The following is a 23,319-nucleotide window of genomic DNA, read 5'->3' on the forward strand; positions in this document are numbered from 1 at the left end:
GTCAAAGATTTGCTGATCATATTGCATCAATGGCAGTGGCACTAGTAAATGGTTAATTTTCCAGAAGTCAAAATTATAACCAAGCTGAAAACAGCAGCGAATTACCCACTTCCTAAAAAAAAGAAATTCCTAAAATGATGCCCCACGTCAGCCAATATGTGGTTTGGTGTACAAAATCAGAAAGCATGCTTTTCAAAGTGAGAATGGAGCTCACCATTGCTGATGAGGGAATAGGACTGTCCTTGTCCTTTTGCATCTGTGTTTGACTTTTAACATGGTTAACATGGTTCATTGCAAGAGCTAATATTAATTCGTTATCAAAATAGCCCAAAACATGCCTGTTGGATCTCAACTGTGCCTGTTGCTGGGTGACTTCAAGCCCCTGAACACAACCACATACGTTGGTAGTTTCAACATGTACATTGACCCACTTCCTGCTCTTTGCACTGATATAAAGCCAGCTTTATGCCTACAACACAACGTTTGATTGTACAATCACTAGGGGAAAACCAGTAGACTCAAACAACCTTATCCTTTTGATAATGACAGAGAAGTCAATAAGCGCAAATTGTACCTGCTGTGGTTCTGCCATGTGAAACCAAGCTGCAGCTCTGTCTGAGAGGGTTAAACTGTGACATTCGCAGACAGGGCATCAGCTGATTGATTTATTATTATTTTTTTGTGTGTGCAGAAGTCCTGCATTTGCAAGTCCCTAAATAGTTCTATGTCAGGAGCCGGTGGCGAGGATTAGGCTTTTATTTCTTCCTTTAATTCAACCAGCCGCCTTAAACAACAACAGTAAGAGCAATAGGACTTCATTTCTCATGAAGCCTATAAACAAAAAACCCTCAAGTTCATAAACAGTCCATCAGCCAATCGGGTGCCTCCTCCGATAATCCCGCGCTCTATGTCCTCTTTCTTCGCTGCTGGCAGCCTCCTTCAGTTAAGTTCCACTTCCCTCAGTATTTTGTTATGCTGTATGGGTTTGATCTGTTTTGCGCAGGGTTTGAAAATGTTATAGGAGCCTCTGCTCCTGTTTACGAGCTTGATCAACAAATTGTGGGCTGTTATTTGTGTATTATGTGTTCGCCTTTTCAGGTTGCTAGGACAATTTCGGAGCTTCTCCGCTTTGCGGTCGACTCCATAGGTCTTTTATTTAGGTTGCTAGTTTTCAGTTGGATTGGAGCCTCCGCTCCTAGGACGTGGCCACAGGAACGCTTTGCTCGCCCCTACGCGGCCGCAAGAGTTTTACAAGCACCGGTGGAAGTGCGGTCCCGTACATCCGATGCTTGGGTGCTCCAAACCGTACAAGGGTTTCACATAGAGTTTTTTGGCTCTTCTGTCCAAACTTCTCCCCGACACCGATCAGATTTTCTGGCAGGGAAGCAATTCTGATACAGCAGGAGATCCAGGAACTCCTAGACAAGCGGGCAATTTGCTCCACCCAGGAGCCTGTTTAAGCAATCTTTTCATGGTTCAAAAACAGGATGGGGATCGTCGCCCAGTGATAAACCTCCAAGACTTCAAAGAGTGGCTGGTTTATCGCCATTTCAAAATGGAGGGCATTCACCTCGAGACCTGTTGCGTCCGAATGGTTGGATGGTCCGCTTGGACCTTAATGACGCTTACCTGACAGTACCTATTTTTCCCCCCGCCATCGTTTCCTGCAGTTTCAGTGGCGGGGCCAAACTTTCGAGTTCACCTCTCTTCCCTATGGCCTGTAGCGGCACCCTGGTGTTTCACCAAGGTCCTGCATCCGGTGGTGGGGAATTCGAGAGCGCAGGGAATCAGGATGATTGTATATCTGGACTACATGCTTTTCATGCATCAGTGTCCACAAACATTGTCGCATCAGCTTCAGTCGGCTGTACTTCTTCTGCAGTCTCTGGGGTTCGTAATCAACCAGACAAAGTCTTGCCTCTTTCCCACTCGCTCGATCACAGTTCTAGGTTTTGTGATCTCTGTTGAAGCGACCCGTAATCTCCCTTCAAGGAAGATGGCGAAAATTTGCCACGAGATTCGGCAGATTCTCAGGAAATCGCTCACTTCCCTGTGAAGCATCGCCAGGGTGGTCGGGCTGTTGTCAGCCTCGATCCAGGCCATCTTTCTGGTTCTGTTACACTTCTGGGCCCTTCAGAGACTCAAGGCATTTCACTTGTGCAGGGGTCTGTCCTACGCTAAGAAAGTTCCTCTGTCCAAGGAGGTCAGGGAAGAGCTGTAGTGGTGGCATTCCCACATGGAAGCCTGGAACGGGCGAGCCATCTTCGGCTCCCTCCCCGACATGGTAATAGAGTCGGATGCCAGCGGTTTAGAATGGGGTGCACGTTGTGGAGAGTTCACCACAGGAGGGGGCTGGTCAGCCACGGAGGGCTCCCTTCACTTCAACTGCCTAGAGCTCATGGCGGGTTCATTTGCGGTCTGTTGTTGGGCCAGAGACAGAGCTCACTCATGCGTCCTCTGGAAGATGGACAATGTGGCAGTAGTGCGCTACATCAGTCATCTGCGTGGAACACGCTCCAAGGCCCTAGCAGAGTTGGCCAAGGACTTCTGGGAATGTTGCCTGTCCCACCAGGTGTCGGTGATAGCGGAACACCTTCCGGGAATGGCCAACCAGGTTAGCAGATTGGCAATCCAGGCACCTTCAGGACTCGAGTCAGTGGAAACTATTTCCGCTGGTGTTTCGGTCCATCCAGGACCTGTGGGGTCCCTTCTTGGTTGACCTCTTTGCTTCTCGCCTCGACCACCAGCTTCCCAGGTTCTTAACCTGGAGGCCAGACCCGGAGGCGACATCCACCGAGGCATTCCTTCAGGATTGGTCACTGGAGCAGGGGTATGCCTTTTCTTCCTTCGCTATGATAATGTAGTTGACAACGCAGGTCCCTCAGTAGAGGGCAGAGTTGGTAGTGATCACCCCGGGCTGGAAAGCGCAAGCTTGGTTTCCATTCTGATGGAACTTTCCTGGTCTTCTCCAATCCATCTACCCCAGCTCCCTCATCTCCTGCTCGATCCTTTAGGCAACCCTCATCCCCTGATGGAGAACAACTCGCTATCCCTGATGGCGTGGAGGATTACCGGACTCTATCGCAGGTCCCGGGGCTTTCAAGACACGCTGCAGAGCTCCTCTCTCGAGTATGGGAAGACGGTACAGTTAAACGCTACCGGTCGGCCTGGTCTCGGTGGATGGGTTGGTGTCTGCAGCAGGGTCTGGATTCTCTGGAGGCAGATGCTGTCCACATCCTTAACTTCCTAGCATATCTGGCTTCGGAGGGCTTGGCATACAGGACGATTAACACCTTCAGTTCTGCGATTTCGGCAGGCTATGCAGTGGTGGCGGATCATCGTGTGGGAGAGCACCCGATGGTGAGGAAACTCCTCTGAAGCATTCGCCTTTCCCTTCCCCCTGAACCAAGATATTCGATCCTCTGGGATGTAAACAAGGTCTTGCTCCTACTTTCACAATAGCCCAGCAACAAGTACTTAACGCTCAAGCAGCTTTCTTTGAGGCAGGCGATGTTGCTTTGCTTCCATCCCGGAAGGCTACAAGATCACCCGCAGGGACCGTACCAACGCCTCAGAGTCTCGACCAACGTCGACGACACCCTCAGCACCGCCGAACACCTTCACTTCCAGATCCACACAGACCCCAACACCACCCTCAGAGGAACCCTCATCTACAGACCCCCTGACCACAGTTCAGCGACTCCATCGCCGACTTCATCAGCACACACGCCCTCGCCTCCATAGACTACATCCTCCTCGGGGACCTGAACTTCCACCTTGAGAACAACGATACCAACTCCACCACCCTGATTGTCAACCTTGCCAACCTCGGACTCAAACAGCTCGTGACAACACCCACCCACCCCGCCGGCTACACACTCGACCCCACGTCACCTTCAACCACATCACCGAACCCCACAGGACCGACCACCACTGCATCCACTTCATCTTCAGGAAGCCCACCACGCACCACCGCACCCAACAGATGCCTTGACGCTGCTGGAGCAAAGTCACCGTAGACCAGCAAACCACCACCCTCGCCCAGAGGCCACCCGCCGACTCCACCGACCCAGACACCGCCGCCCGCAACCTGAGACAGTGGATCGAAGTCTGCGCCAACACCCTCGCCCCGCTTAAGACTCCCTCCAACAGCCACACCAGCAAGAAAACCACCTGGTTCACCGAAGACCTCCTGGCCTCCAAACGAACGTGCAGAGAACTGGAGAATAACTGGCTGCGCGAACGAACACTGGACCACTACGCAGCCCACAGGAACGCCACCCGCAGACACTATCAACTCATCAGAGCCACCAAGAGGGCCTCATTCAAAGACCGCCTAGATAACAACGCACACAACAGCAAAGAGCTCTTCAACATCGTGAAGGAACTCTCCAACCCCAGCTCCAACACCAACAACATCCTGCCTTCGCAAGACCTGTGCGACTCATTGGCCACCTTCTTCCATCGCAAGATCGCCAACATCCACAACAGCTTCAACACCACGACCACCCCGACAGCCACCTGCACCAACCGCCTGCTCTCCTGGACCAGCATCAACGACGAGGACACCAGCGAGATCATGAACACCCTCCACTCCGGATCACCGCATCTTCAACAAAGCCTGCACAGCCATCGCACACCACCTCCAGAAAGTAATCAGCAACGCCTTCGAGACAGCAACCTTCCCGGAAAGCTGGCAGCATGCCAAGATCGACGCCTTACTCAAGAAACCCAAGGCAGACCCCAAGGACCTCAAACTCCCGACTCATCTCCCTGCTCCTGTTTCCGGCGAAGGTCACCGAGAAAACCGTCAACAAACAACTGTCCCGCTACCTCGAGGAGAACAGCATCCTGGACCCGTCCCAGTCCGGGTTCCGCAGCAACCACTGCACCGAAACCGCCCTCATTACCGCCACCGATGACATCAGGACCCTGCTTGACAGCAGAGAAACAGCGGCCCTCATCCTCCTGGACCTGTCAGCCGTTTTCGACACGGTCTGCCACCGCACACTACGAACACGCCTACACGAAGCAGGGATCCAAGAAAAGGCCCTGGACTGGACCACATCCTTCCTCTCCGGCAGAACTCCGAGCGTCCACCTCCCCCCCCCCTTCCGCTCCAATGCCACCGAGATCATCTGTGGCGTACCACAGGGCTCTTCCCTCAGCCCGATGCTGTTCAACATCTACATGGCACTACTGGCCTTCAGAAGACTCCTCAAGACCTGGATCGTCGATCAGTAGCAGCACCCCCCCCCCCCCACCCCCTACTCAGGGCCTTGAGACCCTCACGGGTATGTAGTGCGCTTTACAAGTGTCCTGATTGATTGACTGATTGATTGACTTGCTTGATATCCTGTAGACGGGTCTTGGACGTCTTGGCTCTGGAGATCCTTCACCCCGGATGGGGTCACATTCCATGTGTCTCGGCATACCAAATGCCAGTCTCTGGTTATTTCCTACCCAGCCTTTCCTGACTGTCCCAAGCTCTGCGTCATCAGGTGCATTAAGGCTTATGAAGCCATGACGGAGGCTGTTCGCCCGCACGGGGAATGCCAACTCCTAATTGCCTTGCGAAAACCATTCCAAGTGGTCTCGTCCCCAACAATTGCACGATGGGTGCGTTGAGTAATGATGGAGGCCGGCATCGATACCAAGGTTTCAGAGCGCACTCAGCGAGAGGTGCCATGGCATCCACGGCTTTCGTGCTGGGAGCCTGCTTGGAGGACATCCTGACTTAAAAGGATTTACTTCAAACCAGTCTCCTTCATAGCGGCCCCAGTGGTATATAAGCTTTGAACTAGCCTAATCCTTGCCTCCAGGTCCTGACATGGAATGAAAAATTTCCGACCTTTCGTAACGGAAAGTTTCAACTCTATTAAGGACACGGAGGAGAGGATTATCCCTCTCTCAGGATGTTCCTGGACCCACCCGGATTGATCAGAATGTCTGTCACATGTAAGTAAAGCGTTTTTCTGTTCGGTTATGAGTGTTGCATTAACAATGTATTCGATAGCCTCGTCACATGCAGTTTATTATGACTCCTTTTTCTGCCTGCAGGGACAGAGTCTTCAAAGCAGGATTAAAGAACTTCCGCAGTCAGCTTTGTCGCAGGAAGAAAGTGGACGTCCACCAGGGATTATGATCTATTATTGTCCCAGGAGGCGCCTGATTGGCTGATTGACTGTTTGCGAACTTGATGATTTTTTTGTTTATAGGCTTCATGGAAAATGAATATTTACAACAAGGCGTGGTGATGGACAGAGTCTCTGAATTAAGCAGAATACTCTCACCCAGTCAAGAGATCAGGGCTAGATCCAACACCGTTTTTTAGCTCATTGCACCATCCCAGTTTCAGAACCTGGCTGTATGCAAATTAGTCTGTCCCTGGCCCAGTGCATCATGGGAACAGGGCAGACCAGACTACAAAAGCCAATTCTTACACTGGGAAGGAAACAAGCTTCCGGGGACCGGTTTCTGGCATTTCAGCCGTCTTCGGCCCGGCTTGCTTGAATCCTGATGGTGCAATGAGCAAGGGACTCACATCTGAGTATACCCTTCCACGCTTAGGGTGGACAAAAATATTTACAACAAGGCGTGGTGATGGACAGAGTCTCTGAATTAAGCAGAATACTCTCACCCAGTCAAGAGATCAGGGCTAGATCCAACACCGTTTTTTAGCTCATTGCACCATCCCAGTTTCAGAACCTGGCTGTATGCAAATTAGTCTGTCCCTGGCCCAGTGCATCATGGGAACAGGGCAGACCAGACTACAAAAGCCAATTCTTACACTGGGAAGGAAACAAGCTTCCGGGGACCGGTTTCTGGCATTTCAGCCGTCTTCGGCCCGGCTTGCTTGAATCCTGATGGTGCAATGAGCAAGGGACTCACATCTGAGTATACCCTTCCACGCTTAGGGTGGACAAAAATATTTACAACAAGGCGTGGTGATGGACAGAGTCTCTGAATTAAGCAGAATACTCTCACCCAGTCAAGAGATCAGGGCTAGATCCAACACCGTTTTTTAGCTCATTGCACCATCCCAGTTTCAGAACCTGGCTGTATGCAAATTAGTCTGTCCCTGGCCCAGTGCATCATGGGAACAGGGCAGACCAGACTACAAAAGCCAATTCTTACACTGGGAAGGAAACAAGCTTCCGGGGACCGGTTTCTGGCATTTCAGCCGTCTTCGGCCCGGCTTGCTTGAATCCTGATGGTGCAATGAGCAAGGGACTCACATCTGAGTATACCCTTCCACGCTTAGGGTGGACAAAAATATTTACAACAAGGCGTGGTGATGGACAGAGTCTCTGAATTAAGCAGAATACTCTCACCCAGTCAAGAGATCAGGGCTAGATCCAACACCGTTTTTTAGCTCATTGCACCATCCCAGTTTCAGAACCTGGCTGTATGCAAATTAGTCTGTCCCTGGCCCAGTGCATCATGGGAACAGGGCAGACCAGACTACAAAAGCCAATTCTTACACTGGGAAGGAAACAAGCTTCCGGGGACCGGTTTCTGGCATTTCAGCCGTCTTCGGCCCGGCTTGCTTGAATCCTGATGGTGCAATGAGCAAGGGACTCACATCTGAGTATACCCTTCCACGCTTAGGGTGGACAAAAATATTTACAACAAGGCGTGGTGATGGACAGAGTCTCTGAATTAAGCAGAATACTCTCACCCAGTCAAGAGATCAGGGCTAGATCCAACACCGTTTTTTAGCTCATTGCACCATCCCAGTTTCAGAACCTGGCTGTATGCAAATTAGTCTGTCCCTGGCCCAGTGCATCATGGGAACAGGGCAGACCAGACTACAAAAGCCAATTCTTACACTGGGAAGGAAACAAGCTTCCGGGGACCGGTTTCTGGCATTTCAGCCGTCTTCGGCCCGGCTTGCTTGAATCCTGATGGTGCAATGAGCAAGGGACTCACATCTGAGTATACCCTTCCACGCTTAGGGTGGACAAAAATATTTACAACAAGGCGTGGTGATGGACAGAGTCTCTGAATTAAGCAGAATACTCTCACCCAGTCAAGAGATCAGGGCTAGATCCAACACCGTTTTTTAGCTCATTGCACCATCCCAGTTTCAGAACCTGGCTGTATGCAAATTAGTCTGTCCCTGGCCCAGTGCATCATGGGAACAGGGCAGACCAGACTACAAAAGCCAATTCTTACACTGGGAAGGAAACAAGCTTCCGGGGACCGGTTTCTGGCATTTCAGCCGTCTTCGGCCCGGCTTGCTTGAATCCTGATGGTGCAATGAGCAAGGGACTCACATCTGAGTATACCCTTCCACGCTTAGGGTGGACAAAAATATTTACAACAAGGCGTGGTGATGGACAGAGTCTCTGAATTAAGCAGAATACTCTCACCCAGTCAAGAGATCAGGGCTAGATCCAACACCGTTTTTTAGCTCATTGCACCATCCCAGTTTCAGAACCTGGCTGTATGCAAATTAGTCTGTCCCTGGCCCAGTGCATCATGGGAACAGGGCAGACCAGACTACAAAAGCCAATTTTTACACTGGGAAGGAAACAAGCTTCCGGGGACCGGTTTCTGGCATTTCAGCCGTCTTCGGCCCGGCTTGCTTGAATCCTGATGGTGCAATGAGCAAGGGACTCACATCTGAGTATACCCTTCCACGCTTAGGGTGGACAAAAATATTTACAACAAGGCGTGGTGATGGACAGAGTCTCTGAATTAAGCAGAATACTCTCACCCAGTCAAGAGATCAGGGCTAGATCCAACACCGTTTTTTAGCTCATTGCACCATCCCAGTTTCAGAACCTGGCTGTATGCAAATTAGTCTGTCCCTGGCCCAGTGCATCATGGGAACAGGGCAGACCAGACTACAAAAGCCAATTCTTACACTGGGAAGGAAACAAGCTTCCGGGGACCGGTTTCTGGCATTTCAGCCGTCTTCGGCCCGGCTTGCTTGAATCCTGATGGTGCAATGAGCAAGGGACTCACATCTGAGTATACCCTTCCACGCTTAGGGTGGACAAAAATATTTACAACAAGGCGTGGTGATGGACAGAGTCTCTGAATTAAGCAGAATACTCTCACCCAGTCAAGAGATCAGGGCTAGATCCAACACCGTTTTTTAGCTCATTGCACCATCCCAGTTTCAGAACCTGGCTGTATGCAAATTAGTCTGTCCCTGGCCCAGTGCATCATGGGAACAGGGCAGACCAGACTACAAAAGCCAATTCTTACACTGGGAAGGAAACAAGCTTCCGGGGACCGGTTTCTGGCATTTCAGCCGTCTTCGGCCCGGCTTGCTTGAATCCTGATGGTGCAATGAGCAAGGGACTCACATCTGAGTATACCCTTCCACGTTTAGGGTGGACAAAAATATTTACAACAAGGCGTGGTGATGGACAGAGTCTCTGAATTAAGCAGAATACTCTCACCCAGTCAAGAGATCAGGGCTAGATCCAACACCGTTTTTTAGCTCATTGCACCATCCCAGTTTCAGAACCTGGCTGTATGCAAATTAGTCTGTCCCTGGCCCAGTGCATCATGGGAACAGGGCAGACCAGACTACAAAAGCCAATTCTTACACTGGGAAGGAAACAAGCTTCCGGGGACCGGTTTCTGGCATTTCAGCCGTCTTCGGCCCGGCTTGCTTGAATCCTGATGGTGCAATGAGCAAGGGACTCACATCTGAGTATACCCTTCCACGCTTAGGGTGGACAAAAATATTTACAACAAGGCGTGGTGATGGACAGAGTCTCTGAATTAAGCAGAATACTCTCACCCAGTCAAGAGATCAGGGCTAGATCCAACACCGTTTTTTAGCTCATTGCACCATCCCAGTTTCAGAACCTGGCTGTATGCAAATTAGTCTGTCCCTGGCCCAGTGCATCATGGGAACAGGGCAGACCAGACTACAAAAGCCAATTCTTACACTGGGAAGGAAACAAGCTTCCGGGGACCGGTTTCTGGCATTTCAGCCGTCTTCGGCCCGGCTTGCTTGAATCCTGATGGTGCAATGAGCAAGGGACTCACATCTGAGTATACCCTTCCACGCTTAGGGTGGACAAAAATATTTACAACAAGGCGTGGTGATGGACAGAGTCTCTGAATTAAGCAGAATACTCTCACCCAGTCAAGAGATCAGGGCTAGATCCAACACCGTTTTTTAGCTCATTGCACCATCCCAGTTTCAGAACCTGGCTGTATGCAAATTAGTCTGGCCCTGGCCCAGTGCATCATGGGAACAGGGCAGACCAGACTACAAAAGCCAATTCTTACACTGGGAAGGAAACAAGCTTCCGGGGACCGGTTTCTGGCATTTCAGCCGTCTTCGGCCCGGCTTGCTTGAATCCTGATGGTGCAATGAGCAAGGGACTCACATCTGAGTATACCCTTCCACGCTTAGGGTGGACAAAAATATTTACAACAAGGCGTGGTGATGGACAGAGTCTCTGAATTAAGCAGAATACTCTCACCCAGTCAAGAGATCAGGGCTAGATCCAACACAGTTTTTTAGCTCATTGCACCATCCCAGTTTCAGAACCTGGCTGTATGCAAATTAGTCTGTCCCTGGCCCAGTGCATCATGGGAACAGGGCAGACCAGACTACAAAAGCCAATTCTTACACTGGGAAGGAAACAAGCTTCCGGGGACCGGTTTCTGGCATTTCAGCCGTCTTCGGCCCGGCTTGCTTGAATCCTGATGGTGCAATGAGCAAGGGACTCACATCTGAGTATACCCTTCCACGCTTAGGGTGGACAAAAATATTTACAACAAGGCGTGGTGATGGACAGAGTCTCTGAATTAAGCAGAATACTCTCACCCAGTCAAGAGATCAGGGCTAGATCCAACACCGTTTTTTAGCTCATTGCACCATCCCAGTTTCAGAACCTGGCTGTATGCAAATTAGTCTGTCCCTGGCCCAGTGCATCATGGGAACAGGGCAGACCAGACTACAAAAGCCAATTCTTACACTGGGAAGGAAACAAGCTTCCGGGGACCGGTTTCTGGCATTTCAGCCGTCTTCGGCCCGGCTTGCTTGAATCCTGATGGTGCAATGAGCAAGGGACTCACATCTGAGTATACCCTTCCACGCTTAGGGTGGACAAAAATATTTACAACAAGGCGTGGTGATGGACAGAGTCTCTGAATTAAGCAGAATACTCTCACCCAGTCAAGAGATCAGGGCTAGATCCAACACCGTTTTTTAGCTCATTGCACCATCCCAGTTTCAGAACCTGGCTGTATGCAAATTAGTCTGTCCCTGGCCCAGTGCATCATGGGAACAGGGCAGACCAGACTACAAAAGCCAATTCTTACACTGGGAAGGAAACAAGCTTCCGGGGACCGGTTTCTGGCATTTCAGCCGTCTTCGGCCCGGCTTGCTTGAATCCTGATGGTGCAATGAGCAAGGGACTCACATCTGAGTATACCCTTCCACGCTTAGGGTGGACAAAAATATTTACAACAAGGCGTGGTGATGGACAGAGTCTCTGAATTAAGCAGAATACTCTCACCCAGTCAAGAGATCAGGGCTAGATCCAACACCGTTTTTTAGCTCATTGCACCATCCCAGTTTCAGAACCTGGCTGTATGCAAATTAGTCTGTCCCTGGCCCAGTGCATCATGGGAACAGGGCAGACCAGACTACAAAAGCCAATTCTTACACTGGGAAGGAAACAAGCTTCCGGGGACCGGTTTCTGGCATTTCAGCCGTCTTCGGCCCGGCTTGCTTGAATCCTGATGGTGCAATGAGCAAGGGACTCACATCTGAGTATACCCTTCCACGCTTAGGGTGGACAAAAATATTTACAACAAGGCGTGGTGATGGACAGAGTCTCTGAATTAAGCAGAATACTCTCACCCAGTCAAGAGATCAGGGCTAGATCCAACACCGTTTTTTAGCTCATTGCACCATCCCAGTTTCAGAACCTGGCTGTATGCAAATTAGTCTGTCCCTGGCCCAGTGCATCATGGGAACAGGGCAGACCAGACTACAAAAGCCAATTCTTACACTGGGAAGGAAACAAGCTTCCGGGGACCGGTTTCTGGCATTTCAGCCGTCTTCGGCCCGGCTTGCTTGAATCCTGATGGTGCAATGAGCAAGGGACTCACATCTGAGTATACCCTTCCACGCTTAGGGTGGACAAAAATATTTACAACAAGGCGTGGTGATGGACAGAGTCTCTGAATTAAGCAGAATACTCTCACCCAGTCAAGAGATCAGGGCTAGATCCAACACCGTTTTTTAGCTCATTGCACCATCCCAGTTTCAGAACCTGGCTGTATGCAAATTAGTCTGTCCCTGGCCCAGTGCATCATGGGAACAGGGCAGACCAGACTACAAAAGCCAATTCTTACACTGGGAAGGAAACAAGCTTCCGGGGACCGGTTTCTGGCATTTCAGCCGTCTTCGGCCCGGCTTGCTTGAATCCTGATGGTGCAATGAGCAAGGGACTCACATCTGAGTATACCCTTCCACGCTTAGGGCAGTGAGATAAATAACGGTGATGGATCAAGCCCTGATCTTTGGACTGGGTAAGAGTGGTCTGCTTAATTCAGACACTCTGTTCATCACCACCCCCTTTTCTGTATCGTTTTTGGCCACTATAGGTGTGGCAGGGTATACTCAGACATGAGTCCCTTTCTCACTGCTCCATCAGGATTCAAGCAAGCCGGGCCGAAGAGGCTGAAATGCCAGAAACCGGTCCCCGGTAGCTTGTCTCCTTTCTGGTGAAGAATTGGCCTTGTAGTTTGGTCTGCCCTGTTCCCATGATGCACTGGGCCAGGGACAGACTAATTTGCATACAGCCAGGTTCTGAGCTGGGATGGGGCAGTGAGATAAATAACGGTGATGGATCAAGCCCTGATCTTTGGACTGGGTAAGAGTGGTCTGCTTAATTCAGACACTCTGTTCATCACCACCCCCTTTTCTGTATCGTTTTTGGCCACTATAGGTGTGGCAGGGTATACTCAGACATGAGTCCCTTTCTCACTGCTCCATCAGGATTCAAGCAAGCCGGGCCGAAGAGGCTGAAATGCCAGAAACCGGTCCCCGGTAGCTTGTCTCCTTTCTGGTGAAGAATTGGCCTTGTAGTTTGGTCTGCCCTGTTCCCATGATGCACTGGGCCAGGGACAGACTAATTTGCATACAGCCAGGTTCTGAGCTGGGATGGGGCAGTGAGATAAATAACGGTGATGGATCAAGCCCTGATCTTTGGACTGGGTAAGAGTGGTCTGCTTAATTCAGACACTCTGTTCATCACCACCCCCTTTTCTGTATCGTTTTTGGCCACTATAGGTGTGGCAGGGTATACTCAGACATGAGTCCCTTTCTCACTGCTCCATCAGGATTCAAGCAAGCCGGGCCGAAGAGGCTGAAATGCCAGAAACCGGTCCCCGGTAGCTTGTCTCCTTTCTGGTGAAGAATTGGCCTTGTAGTTTGGTCTGCCCTGTTCCCATGATGCACTGGGCCAGGGACAGACTAATTTGCATACAGCCAGGTTCTGAGCTGGGATGGGGCAGTGAGATAAATAACGGTGATGGATCAAGCCCTGATCTTTGGACTGGGTAAGAGTGGTCTGCTTAATTCAGACACTCTGTTCATCACCACCCCCTTTTCTGTATCGTTTTTGGCCACTATAGGTGTGGCAGGGTATACTCAGACATGAGTCCCTTTCTCACTGCTCCATCAGGATTCAAGCAAGCCGGGCCGAAGAGGCTGAAATGCCAGAAACCGGTCCCCGGTAGCTTGTCTCCTTTCTGGTGAAGAATTGGCCTTGTAGTTTGGTCTGCCCTGTTCCCATGATGCACTGGGCCAGGGACAGACTAATTTGCATACAGCCAGGTTCTGAGCTGGGATGGGGCAGTGAGATAAATAACGGTGATGGATCAAGCCCTGATCTTTGGACTGGGTAAGAGTGGTCTGCTTAATTCAGACACTCTGTTCATCACCACCCCCTTTTCTGTATCGTTTTTGGCCACTATAGGTGTGGCAGGGTATACTCAGACATGAGTCCCTTTCTCACTGCTCCATCAGGATTCAAGCAAGCCGGGCCGAAGAGGCTGAAATGCCAGAAACCGGTCCCCGGTAGCTTGTCTCCTTTCTGGTGAAGAATTGGCCTTGTAGTTTGGTCTGCCCTGTTCCCATGATGCACTGGGCCAGGGACAGACTAATTTGCATACAGCCAGGTTCTGAGCTGGGATGGGGCAGTGAGATAAATAACGGTGATGGATCAAGCCCTGATCTTTGGACTGGGTAAGAGTGGTCTGCTTAATTCAGACACTCTGTTCATCACCACCCCCTTTTCTGTATCGTTTTTGGCCACTATAGGTGTGGCAGGGTATACTCAGACATGAGTCCCTTTCTCACTGCTCCATCAGGATTCAAGCAAGCCGGGCCGAAGAGGCTGAAATGCCAGAAACCGGTCCCCGGTAGCTTGTCTCCTTTCTGGTGAAGAATTGGCCTTGTAGTTTGGTCTGCCCTGTTCCCATGATGCACTGGGCCAGGGACAGACTAATTTGCATACAGCCAGGTTCTGAGCTGGGATGGGGCAGTGAGATAAATAACGGTGATGGATCAAGCCCTGATCTTTGGACTGGGTAAGAGTGGTCTGCTTAATTCAGACACTCTGTTCATCACCACCCCCTTTTCTGTATCGTTCATGGAAAATGAAGTCCTATTGCTGTTGTTGTTTAAGGCTGCTGGTTGAATTAAAGGAAGCAAGAAAAGCCTAGTCCTCGCCTCGGTGTCCTTAAAAGAATTGAACCTTTCTGTTACGAGAGCTAGGACATTTTTCATTCCTTTTGACAGTCTTCATGCATGTATGCACATAGAAAGTGAAGCCTGTTTTTCTAATTAATGTATATTTTGCTTTCAAATGTCAAAACGCTGATGTGGTTTAACAGTTCAAATCATTTGTAATGAAGGTATTGTAGTTGTGAATTGCTTAGAGAATAAGGTACTATTGAGTTAATTGTAAAGGCTTCAAGGGTTCTGTTATTTTGTGTAGTTACATTCAAAATGAAAATACATTGTTTTGCAAGATTGAAATTAATAATATATTAATGTTTCAGGTACATAGAGTGGATAACAATGTTGGGTGCACATGGGACTCCTTGAAGAATTCAACTGGGGAGAAAATGTCCTTGCTGAAGAGAAGTCCATTAAATATGCCCAACTGTGAATATGCCAAAATGCTGGAGGAAGTAGCAGAAGAGCAAAAGTTTGATGTCACTTATTTAGATATAGGTAGGATTACAACTTTTCTTGAAAAGTAGCATGTTTGCTTTGTGAATCAGTGTGCATGTTACCTATGTCCTGAGAGCTGTAGAGCAAAATTTGATTATAAAAGATTTACTCTTTGAACACGAAAACAGTTTCTGCATCGTAGGAACTTCATTGATAGTCATACATCTTGAATAATTCTGTGTTGCCAGCGCGGACTTGTATCACCTTATTGCATATATGTAGAATATCTAGGAAAATAATCTGTATAGTGTTTATCACTGAAATACATTTTCCTTTTATTTGTAGTGTGGATTGTCAGCATTACATTTTCCTGGAGCATGCTGGTAGAGACTGCAGGAACTGCAAAGCTTACAACACTTTTCATATTAAAAGGGGCTGTGTAAAAAAGCTTAGAGTGCAAAGGAAACGACAGCCTGATAGCCTAACACTAGAAAGTACAAAATGAGACCTGTACCTTTAAGAATCCCAGAGAAAGCTCATACCACAATGCCCTGCAGTGGCAGTTTGCATGTGAGAGTCAGTTCTTTTTTCCTGCTTCTTCTGACAGGATCTCAGAACACCTCTCGTGTTTTTTTTTCCACCCTTATCATTAATCTAAAATACTCTTAGTGCTTTCCAAAGCCTTTTCTTTTACATCTTATCACCTTTTTTTTGAAAAGTGAAATACTTTTACAGTTTTTTCTGATGAAAATTATGTCACAATGCCAGCTCTCTTCACAAAGTGCCCTGCTTGTGGCAGAAAGAAAGCTTCCTCCAATGGCTACAAGGTTTGTGTGGTGTGCCTATCTCCTCAACACCTCACAAAAGTTTGCAACATTTGCATTAAAATGCCAAAAATTACTCTTAAAGATAAAGGCAGCAGACGTTGTGGATGGATGGAGAATTTGAAAGCAGACAAAGAAAGTGGAGTGTTGCCTGTCCGTCAACCTGCATGGCCGCATGGCACTGAAGCTCCGGAGCCCGCTGCCCTTACATTGAAGGTAGTGGACCTCATCTTTGCATTGCTCCACGTTCCCGAGATGGGAGCACTTTCTACATTGCCTCGGAGGCGCTACTGCGACTGCTCTGGGCCGCCCATGATTACCGAGAAGGGAGGTGGCCTAGCCGACCTTGGAAGCCCCGTGGCGACTGGACTGCGGGTGAGCCTGATGCCAGGGCTGCAGTGTCCCGCACGGCACTCCCCCACCTCTTCCTCGCGTGCATGTGGGCGCGGGTTGTATGCAGGACCAGCGTATACTGGCAAAATCACTGATTTTGGGGACATCGCAGTCCGGCCAGCCTCGGCGACCCTGCAGTGACAGGGGCTGTGGGTGAGGCTGAGGCAACAGCCTCACTGGGCCTCCCCCCATCGCTGACGCAGTGCTCCTGGGGAGGTGCATGGGCCTAATTTATCACTAAGCTCTCTGCACCTGGACGACTTGGCCTGCATATCCTGACGACCATCTCTGGGGTGTGTCTGGCCCGGATTGCCCTGCCCAATGCACCTGACCTCACCGCACAGCCTCCCCTACACACAGTCTTCTGCATGCAGGAGGACCTGCTCAGTGTCTGTAATTTCTGCCTGGGTTGACGTAGCCCTCCCCCACCCAGAACGAAGTACATCTCCTCCACTGTGGCGGTGATTGAGCATCGGGGGCACTTCTCCCTCCACGCATCCTTGGGCCTTTCTACTAAGACCTCTGCCGCTCCTGGGTTTTGTTTTTTTCGTGTCCAGGGCAAAGGCACCCAAGCACGCTCCTCCAACAAGCCTGTGCAGACCCAACCTCAGCGCGGACGTGGTTTCCGCAGGGGTGGGTCTGGGAATCAGCGCGCTGGTCCGTCCACCTCCACCCCTTCTGCTTCCGCCTCCAAACCTTCCTAATCAGAGCTTCAGGGAGCACCCCACGCCGATGGGTGGCAGGGTCCGCCACCACCTCCATCACTGGCGCGACATTACATCGGACAAGTGGGTGCTGCAGATTATCTGCCAAGGTTACTCGCTCCCCTTTGTGTCCGCTCCTCCGGCCATGCCGCCTCGGTTTCACAGCATGTCGGGGGATCATTTGGCTCTTCTCTGTCAGGAAGTCATGGCCCTCCTGGCCAAGGGGGCCATTGAGTGCGTTCCCGATCAGGAAGTAGGGAGTGGTTGTTATTCCCACGACTTTCTGGTCCCCAAAAAGGACAAGGGGGCTTGCGCCCCATCTTGGACCTCCGGGACGTCAATCGCTTCGTCCGGAAGGAGAAGTTCAAGATGCTAACTCAGGCTCAGGTCCTGGCTGCCTTGGACCCTGGAGACTGGATGGTGGCGTTGGACTTGCAGGACGCATATTTTCATAACCCCGTCCTGCCGGCCCACCGGCGTCACCTGCGGTTCACAGTAGACCACGAGCATTTTCAGTTTGATGTGCTCCCCTTCGGCCTTACCAGTGCCCCTCGGGTGTTCACAAAGCCGATGGCGGTGGTCGCAGCTCAACTGCGCCGGTCTGGGGTGTCAGTCTTCCCTACCTCGACGACTGGCTGTTGAAGGCGAGCTCACCCCAGGCAGTCGTCGCCCACCTCCAAACTACAACCGACCTCCTGCATTTGCTGGGGTTCTCCCTCAACATGCTGAAGTCGCACCGGAGTCGCTATCAGAAGCTCCCCTTCATCGGAGCGGTTCTGGATTCAACGCTGTTTCGGGTTTATCCTCCCAAGCAGCGAGTCCGGGATATTCAGGCTATGATTCCGATCTTTCAGCCTCTATCCCGGGTCTCGGTCACGATGACCCTCCGGCTGCTGGGTCTGATGGCCTCTTGCATCCTGCTGGTGACGCATGACAGATGGCATATGTGGGCTCTGCAGTGGGACCTGAAGTTCCAGTGGGTGCAGCATCAGGGCAACCTGTTTGATCACGTCCAGATCTCGGAGGGTGCTGCTCGACAGTTGTAGTGGTGGCTCACAAACCACGATTGGGTCAGTGGCAGATCCCTCTCCCTTCCCCAACCGGAGCACACAGTGGTGACGGATGCGTCCCTCCTGGGAGAGGCGGAGATCGGAGACCTCTGGTCTCCGGCGGAGTCCTCGCTCCATATGAACCTTCTGGAGCTGCTGGCGATACGACTTGCACTGAAGGTATTCCTTGCCTCTGTCCGGGAAAGTGTGATGCAGGTGTTCACGGACAACATCACCGCCATGTGGTATTGCAACAAACAGGGCGGGGTGGGGTCCTGGACCCTATGCCAGGAGGCTCTGCGCCTCTGGATATGGCTAGAACGTCAAGGCATTACCTTGTGGTTCAACACCTGGCAGGTTCTCTGAACGCCAGGGCGTACGAGCTCAGCCGCCGGTGCTTGATGGATCACGAATGGTGTCTGAACTCTGACGTGGCGCAAGGTCTCTTTCAGCCGTGGGGCTCGCCTTGGTTAGATCTATTCGCCACAGAAGAGAACGCGCAATGTCATCACTTCTGCACGTTGGAATTTCCAAGGCGGCCCTTGCTCAGCAGCACTTTTCGTCGCGAGTGGAGCTGCGGTCTGTTGTATGCCTTTCTGCTTATACCACTTCTGCCCAGAGTGCTGAAGATCAGGCGCGACCGGGCCCAAGTCATTCTTGTGGCTCCGGCCTGGGCTCGAAGAGTATGGTATTCCGAGCTACTCAATATGAGAATCGATCCCCCGATCCGTCTGCCTCTTCGGGAGGATTTTCTGTCGCAGCAGCAGAGTACGGTCCTTCACCTGAACCTGTCCAGTCTCCACCTCCATGCTTGGAGATTGAGCGGCGACAGTTGACACCTTTTGATCTTCCTCCCGAGGTCTGTGATGTCATTCTGGCAGCCAGGCGTCCCTCCACCAAGACGGTGTACGCCTGCAGGTGGAACAAGTCTGTGGCATGGTGCACAGCAAAGGCTGTGGATCCCCTTTCTGCACCGCTTTCTGAGGTTCTTCTGTTCCTTCTCTCTTTGGCCCAGCAGGGCTCTGCTCTGGGCACTCTCAAGGGCTATCTCTCGGCCATCTCTTCCTTTCTACAGCTTTCAGATCAGCCTTCTCTTTTTAAGTCCCCGGTTGTTAACCGTTTCTTCAAAGGCGTTACACACACGTTTCCACCGGTGCCCTTTATAATGCCTCAGTGGGACTTGAATCTTGTCTTGACTATTCTGATGTGCGCTCCCTTTGAGCCCCTTCATAACTGCCCTTTACGTCTTCTTACTCTCAAGACGGCCTTTCTGGTAACTATTACCTCTGCCAGAAGAGTGAGTGAGCTCCAGACTCTTTCTTCCAAACCTAGTTTCCTTTTTATTCATCCGGACAAGGTGGTTTTGAGGATCCGTCCTTCTTTCTTGCCGAATGTTGTCACGCCCTTTCACATCGGGCAGACCATCACTTTGCCCAACTTCTTTCCGCCTCCGCATCCTTCGAGGGAAGAGGAGATGCTCCACCGTCTGGACCCAAAACGTGGGCTCGAATTCTATCTGCAGCATACACAGCAGTTCCAGGTGGATGATCAACTCTTTGTTGGCTACGTGAGCGCCAAAAAAGGTCAGATGTAACATAAACGAACCATCTCCCGGTGGGTTGTTTTGTTCATCAAAGCATGTTACTCCTTGGCCAAGAAGGAGCCTCCTGTGGGGCTGCTTGCCCATTCGACCAGGGCGACTGCAGCCACTGCTGCCCTGGGACACAGTGTCCCCTTGCACGATATTTGTCAGGCAGCCATGTGGGCCTCGCTGCACACGTATACCAAACATTACTGCCTTGACAGTCAGGTCCGGAGACATGGCTTCTTTGACCGTTCTGTGCTCCGTGACTTTCTGGTGTAATCCTGTTCGCTGACCCTATACCGGGGTTGGTATTGCTGGGGTATCTATTCTAAGGTAAGGAATCTATCACTAACGTGTCTCTTTCAGATGCACAAGTTACTTATTTGTGTAACGATATATCTGTAAGAGACATTAGTCAGTGATAGATTCCTTACCGCCTCACCCATCCTCCCCGTTCTGTGGACTGCTTACTAGGGTTAAGGTCATCCCCTTTTAGGGTCCTAGTTGTATGCACCAATTGTCAGTATCTTGCATGGCTCTGCGTTTCGGTGGGTGGCGCCTAAGTACTCTCCGTGACGCCATCTCGGCGCGTACAACGCCAGTGACTGACGCGGAGCCGCAGGACGCCTCCTACTGCCGCGCAGAGGTACTGCTAAGCAGGAAAACTTTCCGGATCCAGCCTGACGCCTGAGGATATTCTAAGGTAAGGAATGTATCACTAACTAATGTCTCTTCCAGATAAATCGTTACACAAGTAAGTAACTTGTGCTACTGGCCCTCAAAATGTTTAGTCTATCTCTACAATCAAAAGACCTCCTGATTCAAACAGATAACACCACCACAATGTTTTACCTCAACAAACAGGGTGGAACAAGGTCCAGAAATGTGTCTTACCAGGCTCAAACACTATGGCAGTGGGCTCTAGCGAGAAGATTTCCTTTACAACCTTTCACATCCCAGTAGTTCTAAACGTGGATGCGGATTTCTTCAGCATCCTCCGCAAAGGGAACCACTAGTGGGTCCTCAATGACAAACTCGTAGGTGCTATCTTCCAAGAATGGGCCACCCCGGCTCTGGATTTGTGTGCCACCACCGTACACGCAACTGCCAAGACTCCGCATCCAGAGCTCCTGACCCAAAGTCTCTAGGTAATGCCCTTTTGATAGACTAGTTGAATCCATTTGTGTACGCCTTTCTGCCTACTCCACAAATTCCGTTGGTGATCCAAAAGCTACTGCGATCACACCTCACAATGATACTCATAGCTCCAGATTGGCCGAGACAGTCGTGGCACATGGACCTACTCCACTTATCCATAGCCCACCAGAAGCAACTCCCCAGGTCATATCAGACCTGCTCTCCAATCACCAGGGCACAATTCTCCATCCCTTGATCCAATCATTGAATTTGGCAGCATGGCTCCTGAGGTCATCCAGTATGGACATTTTAATCTTCCTGAAGATTGCATGAACATTTTTTAAGAAGCGAAGCGCCCTTCCACAAGGTCTTTCAATACAAGGGCTTACTATGCTTTTAAATGCTAACACTTCTGCATATGGTGTCATTCAAAGAATTATTATCCCATCACAGTATTGGAAGACATCATTCTACCTTATGTACCCCACCTAGCCAAGTCTGGCCCCTGGAAGAGTTCACTTAGCAGCTATCACTGCATATTGTACATCTCCAACACAAGAATCTTTTTTCAAGATCCCAGTCATTAATGACTTTCTGGAAGGTCTGAAATATTTTTTCCTCTTTGCAGAAACCCCTCTCCCCCTTGATCTCCCACAATACTACCTAAATTAATGGGTCCATACTTTGAATCGATTCATAGAGTATCGCTGCAACACTTGTCAAAACAGCCTTTCTGTTTGCAATTACCTCAGCTCGTAGAGTCAGTGAACTGCAAGCTCTATCTTCTGTAGAACCCTTTACAGTTTTCCACCACAATAGGGTTGTTTTACGTGTACACCCTTCTTTCTTGCCCAAGCTAGTATCAGATTTCCATCTCAATCTACCTTTTTTCCACAGCCCACGTCTGCAGCGGAGAGAACATTCAATCCCTACATCTTAAAAGTTCTTCTCTTTTACTTTGACAGATTAAAATCTGTTAGAAAATCTTTCCACTGTTTATAAATTATGGAACCATAAGATAAGGTTTACCACAAAACATACCATAGCTAAGTGGATAGTTTCATGTATTACCCTATGTTACCAGATTGCCAATAAACCTTTACTAGGCAAACTGAGGGCTCACTTAACAAGAGGAAAAGCTAGAACTATAGCGCTTGGGTGAGGCCACTACCTATTCAGGGCATTTGCAGGACAGCGACTTGGAGCTCTCTGCACTCTTTCACAAAATATTACTGTTTGGAATCGGATACCCAAGTCCTCTAAGTTTGGGCAAGAGACTATTTGAAGAAACCTCTTCAAATAGGGGTTCTTCCCCTTCTATGCTTCTGTACTATCTATTATATCTGTTTCAGGATAACCTCCCTTCTATAATCTTTACGGTTTCACAGGATACATATCTATAGATACCTGACCGCCACGTTATGGAGTTGATTAGCTTGCTATTCTATTCAAGGTTTATGACTATCAATGAATATCCTACAATGCAGAAGGAAACGTTTCATACCTGTAGGTACAGTTCTGCATCATAGATATCTTCATTGAAGCCATAAATACCTCAATGGCTGTCAGATTGTATTATTCTGTTCTTCCCGTAAAAAAAGTACTGACTCTTACAGGCTAACTGTAGGGCCTTGTGGGATAGGGTCCATCTGGGATTCCTAAAGGTACAGGTTTCATTTTGCACTTTCAAGTGTTAGCCTATCAGGCTATCATTTCCTTGGCACTCTAGGCTTTCTTACACAGCCACTTTTCCTATGAAAAGTGTTTGTAACCCTTGCAGTTCCTGCCTCCTGCAGTCTCTACCAGCATGCTCCAGGAAAATACAACGCTGGCAGTCTACACTACAAATAAATGGAAAATGTCTCTTAGTGGTGAACACTGTTTAATGATCCTTTTCCTGGATATTCTACATATATGAAATAAGGTGTTCCGGGGTCAGCACAGCCAACACAGAATTATTCAAGGTTTATGACTTCAATGAAGATACCTACAATGCAGGTCTATACCTACAGGTGTGTAACTTTTCTTTATCATCTCTCTTATGTAATGTTAGGTTACTTTCAATGTAATGCATACTTTTCATGTTTTGAGTTTTTCAATTAAGTTCATCAAACACGTATTCATGCTCCAATTCCATTTAGAGCAGTCTGCTTCTGACCTCTACCATTCTAGCAAAGCCAATACTGGATCTGGGGGAGGGTGTTAGGATGGGTTCTTGTCTTTGATGGGGAGACAAACCTAATGCTGGGCTTATGTATTTGGATTTCTGATAGATACATCTGCCGTGTGGATTCCTCACCTTGTGAATATCCCCCTTGCGTCAGCAACGTTCGGAAATTTTCTTCGTAGTACGCCGACGTGGGCGACGTCACAGGAGCACGGCATCGCGCGCGACTCCGTCTGACGTCACCGACCCCATATCAGGCCCACGCCGGCGTGATGACGTCAGTTCCCT

At 49.8% G+C, this 23,319-nt stretch overlaps 1 protein-coding gene across 3 annotated transcripts in view; it reads left to right on the forward strand.

The window, feature by feature from the left end:
• PRKRA (protein activator of interferon induced protein kinase EIF2AK2) overlaps positions 1-23,319 on the forward strand; it is a 152,567-nt gene that overhangs the window by 119,262 nt on the left and 9,986 nt on the right. For all 3 annotated transcript variants that reach the window (XM_078681505.1, XM_078681504.1, XM_078681502.1), the window contains one exon: positions 15,058-15,232. Coding sequence is in view for 1 of the 3 variants with exons in the window: in XM_078681502.1 (XP_078537628.1) it covers positions 15,058-15,232 (175 nt within the window). In the remaining 2 variants the exon portion in view is untranslated. The remainder of the gene's footprint in view (positions 1-15,057; positions 15,233-23,319) is intronic.

This window comes from Lissotriton helveticus, chromosome 3_1, assembly GCF_964261635.1.
Source record: "Lissotriton helveticus chromosome 3_1, aLisHel1.1, whole genome shotgun sequence".
NCBI lineage: Eukaryota > Metazoa > Chordata > Amphibia > Caudata > Salamandridae > Lissotriton > Lissotriton helveticus.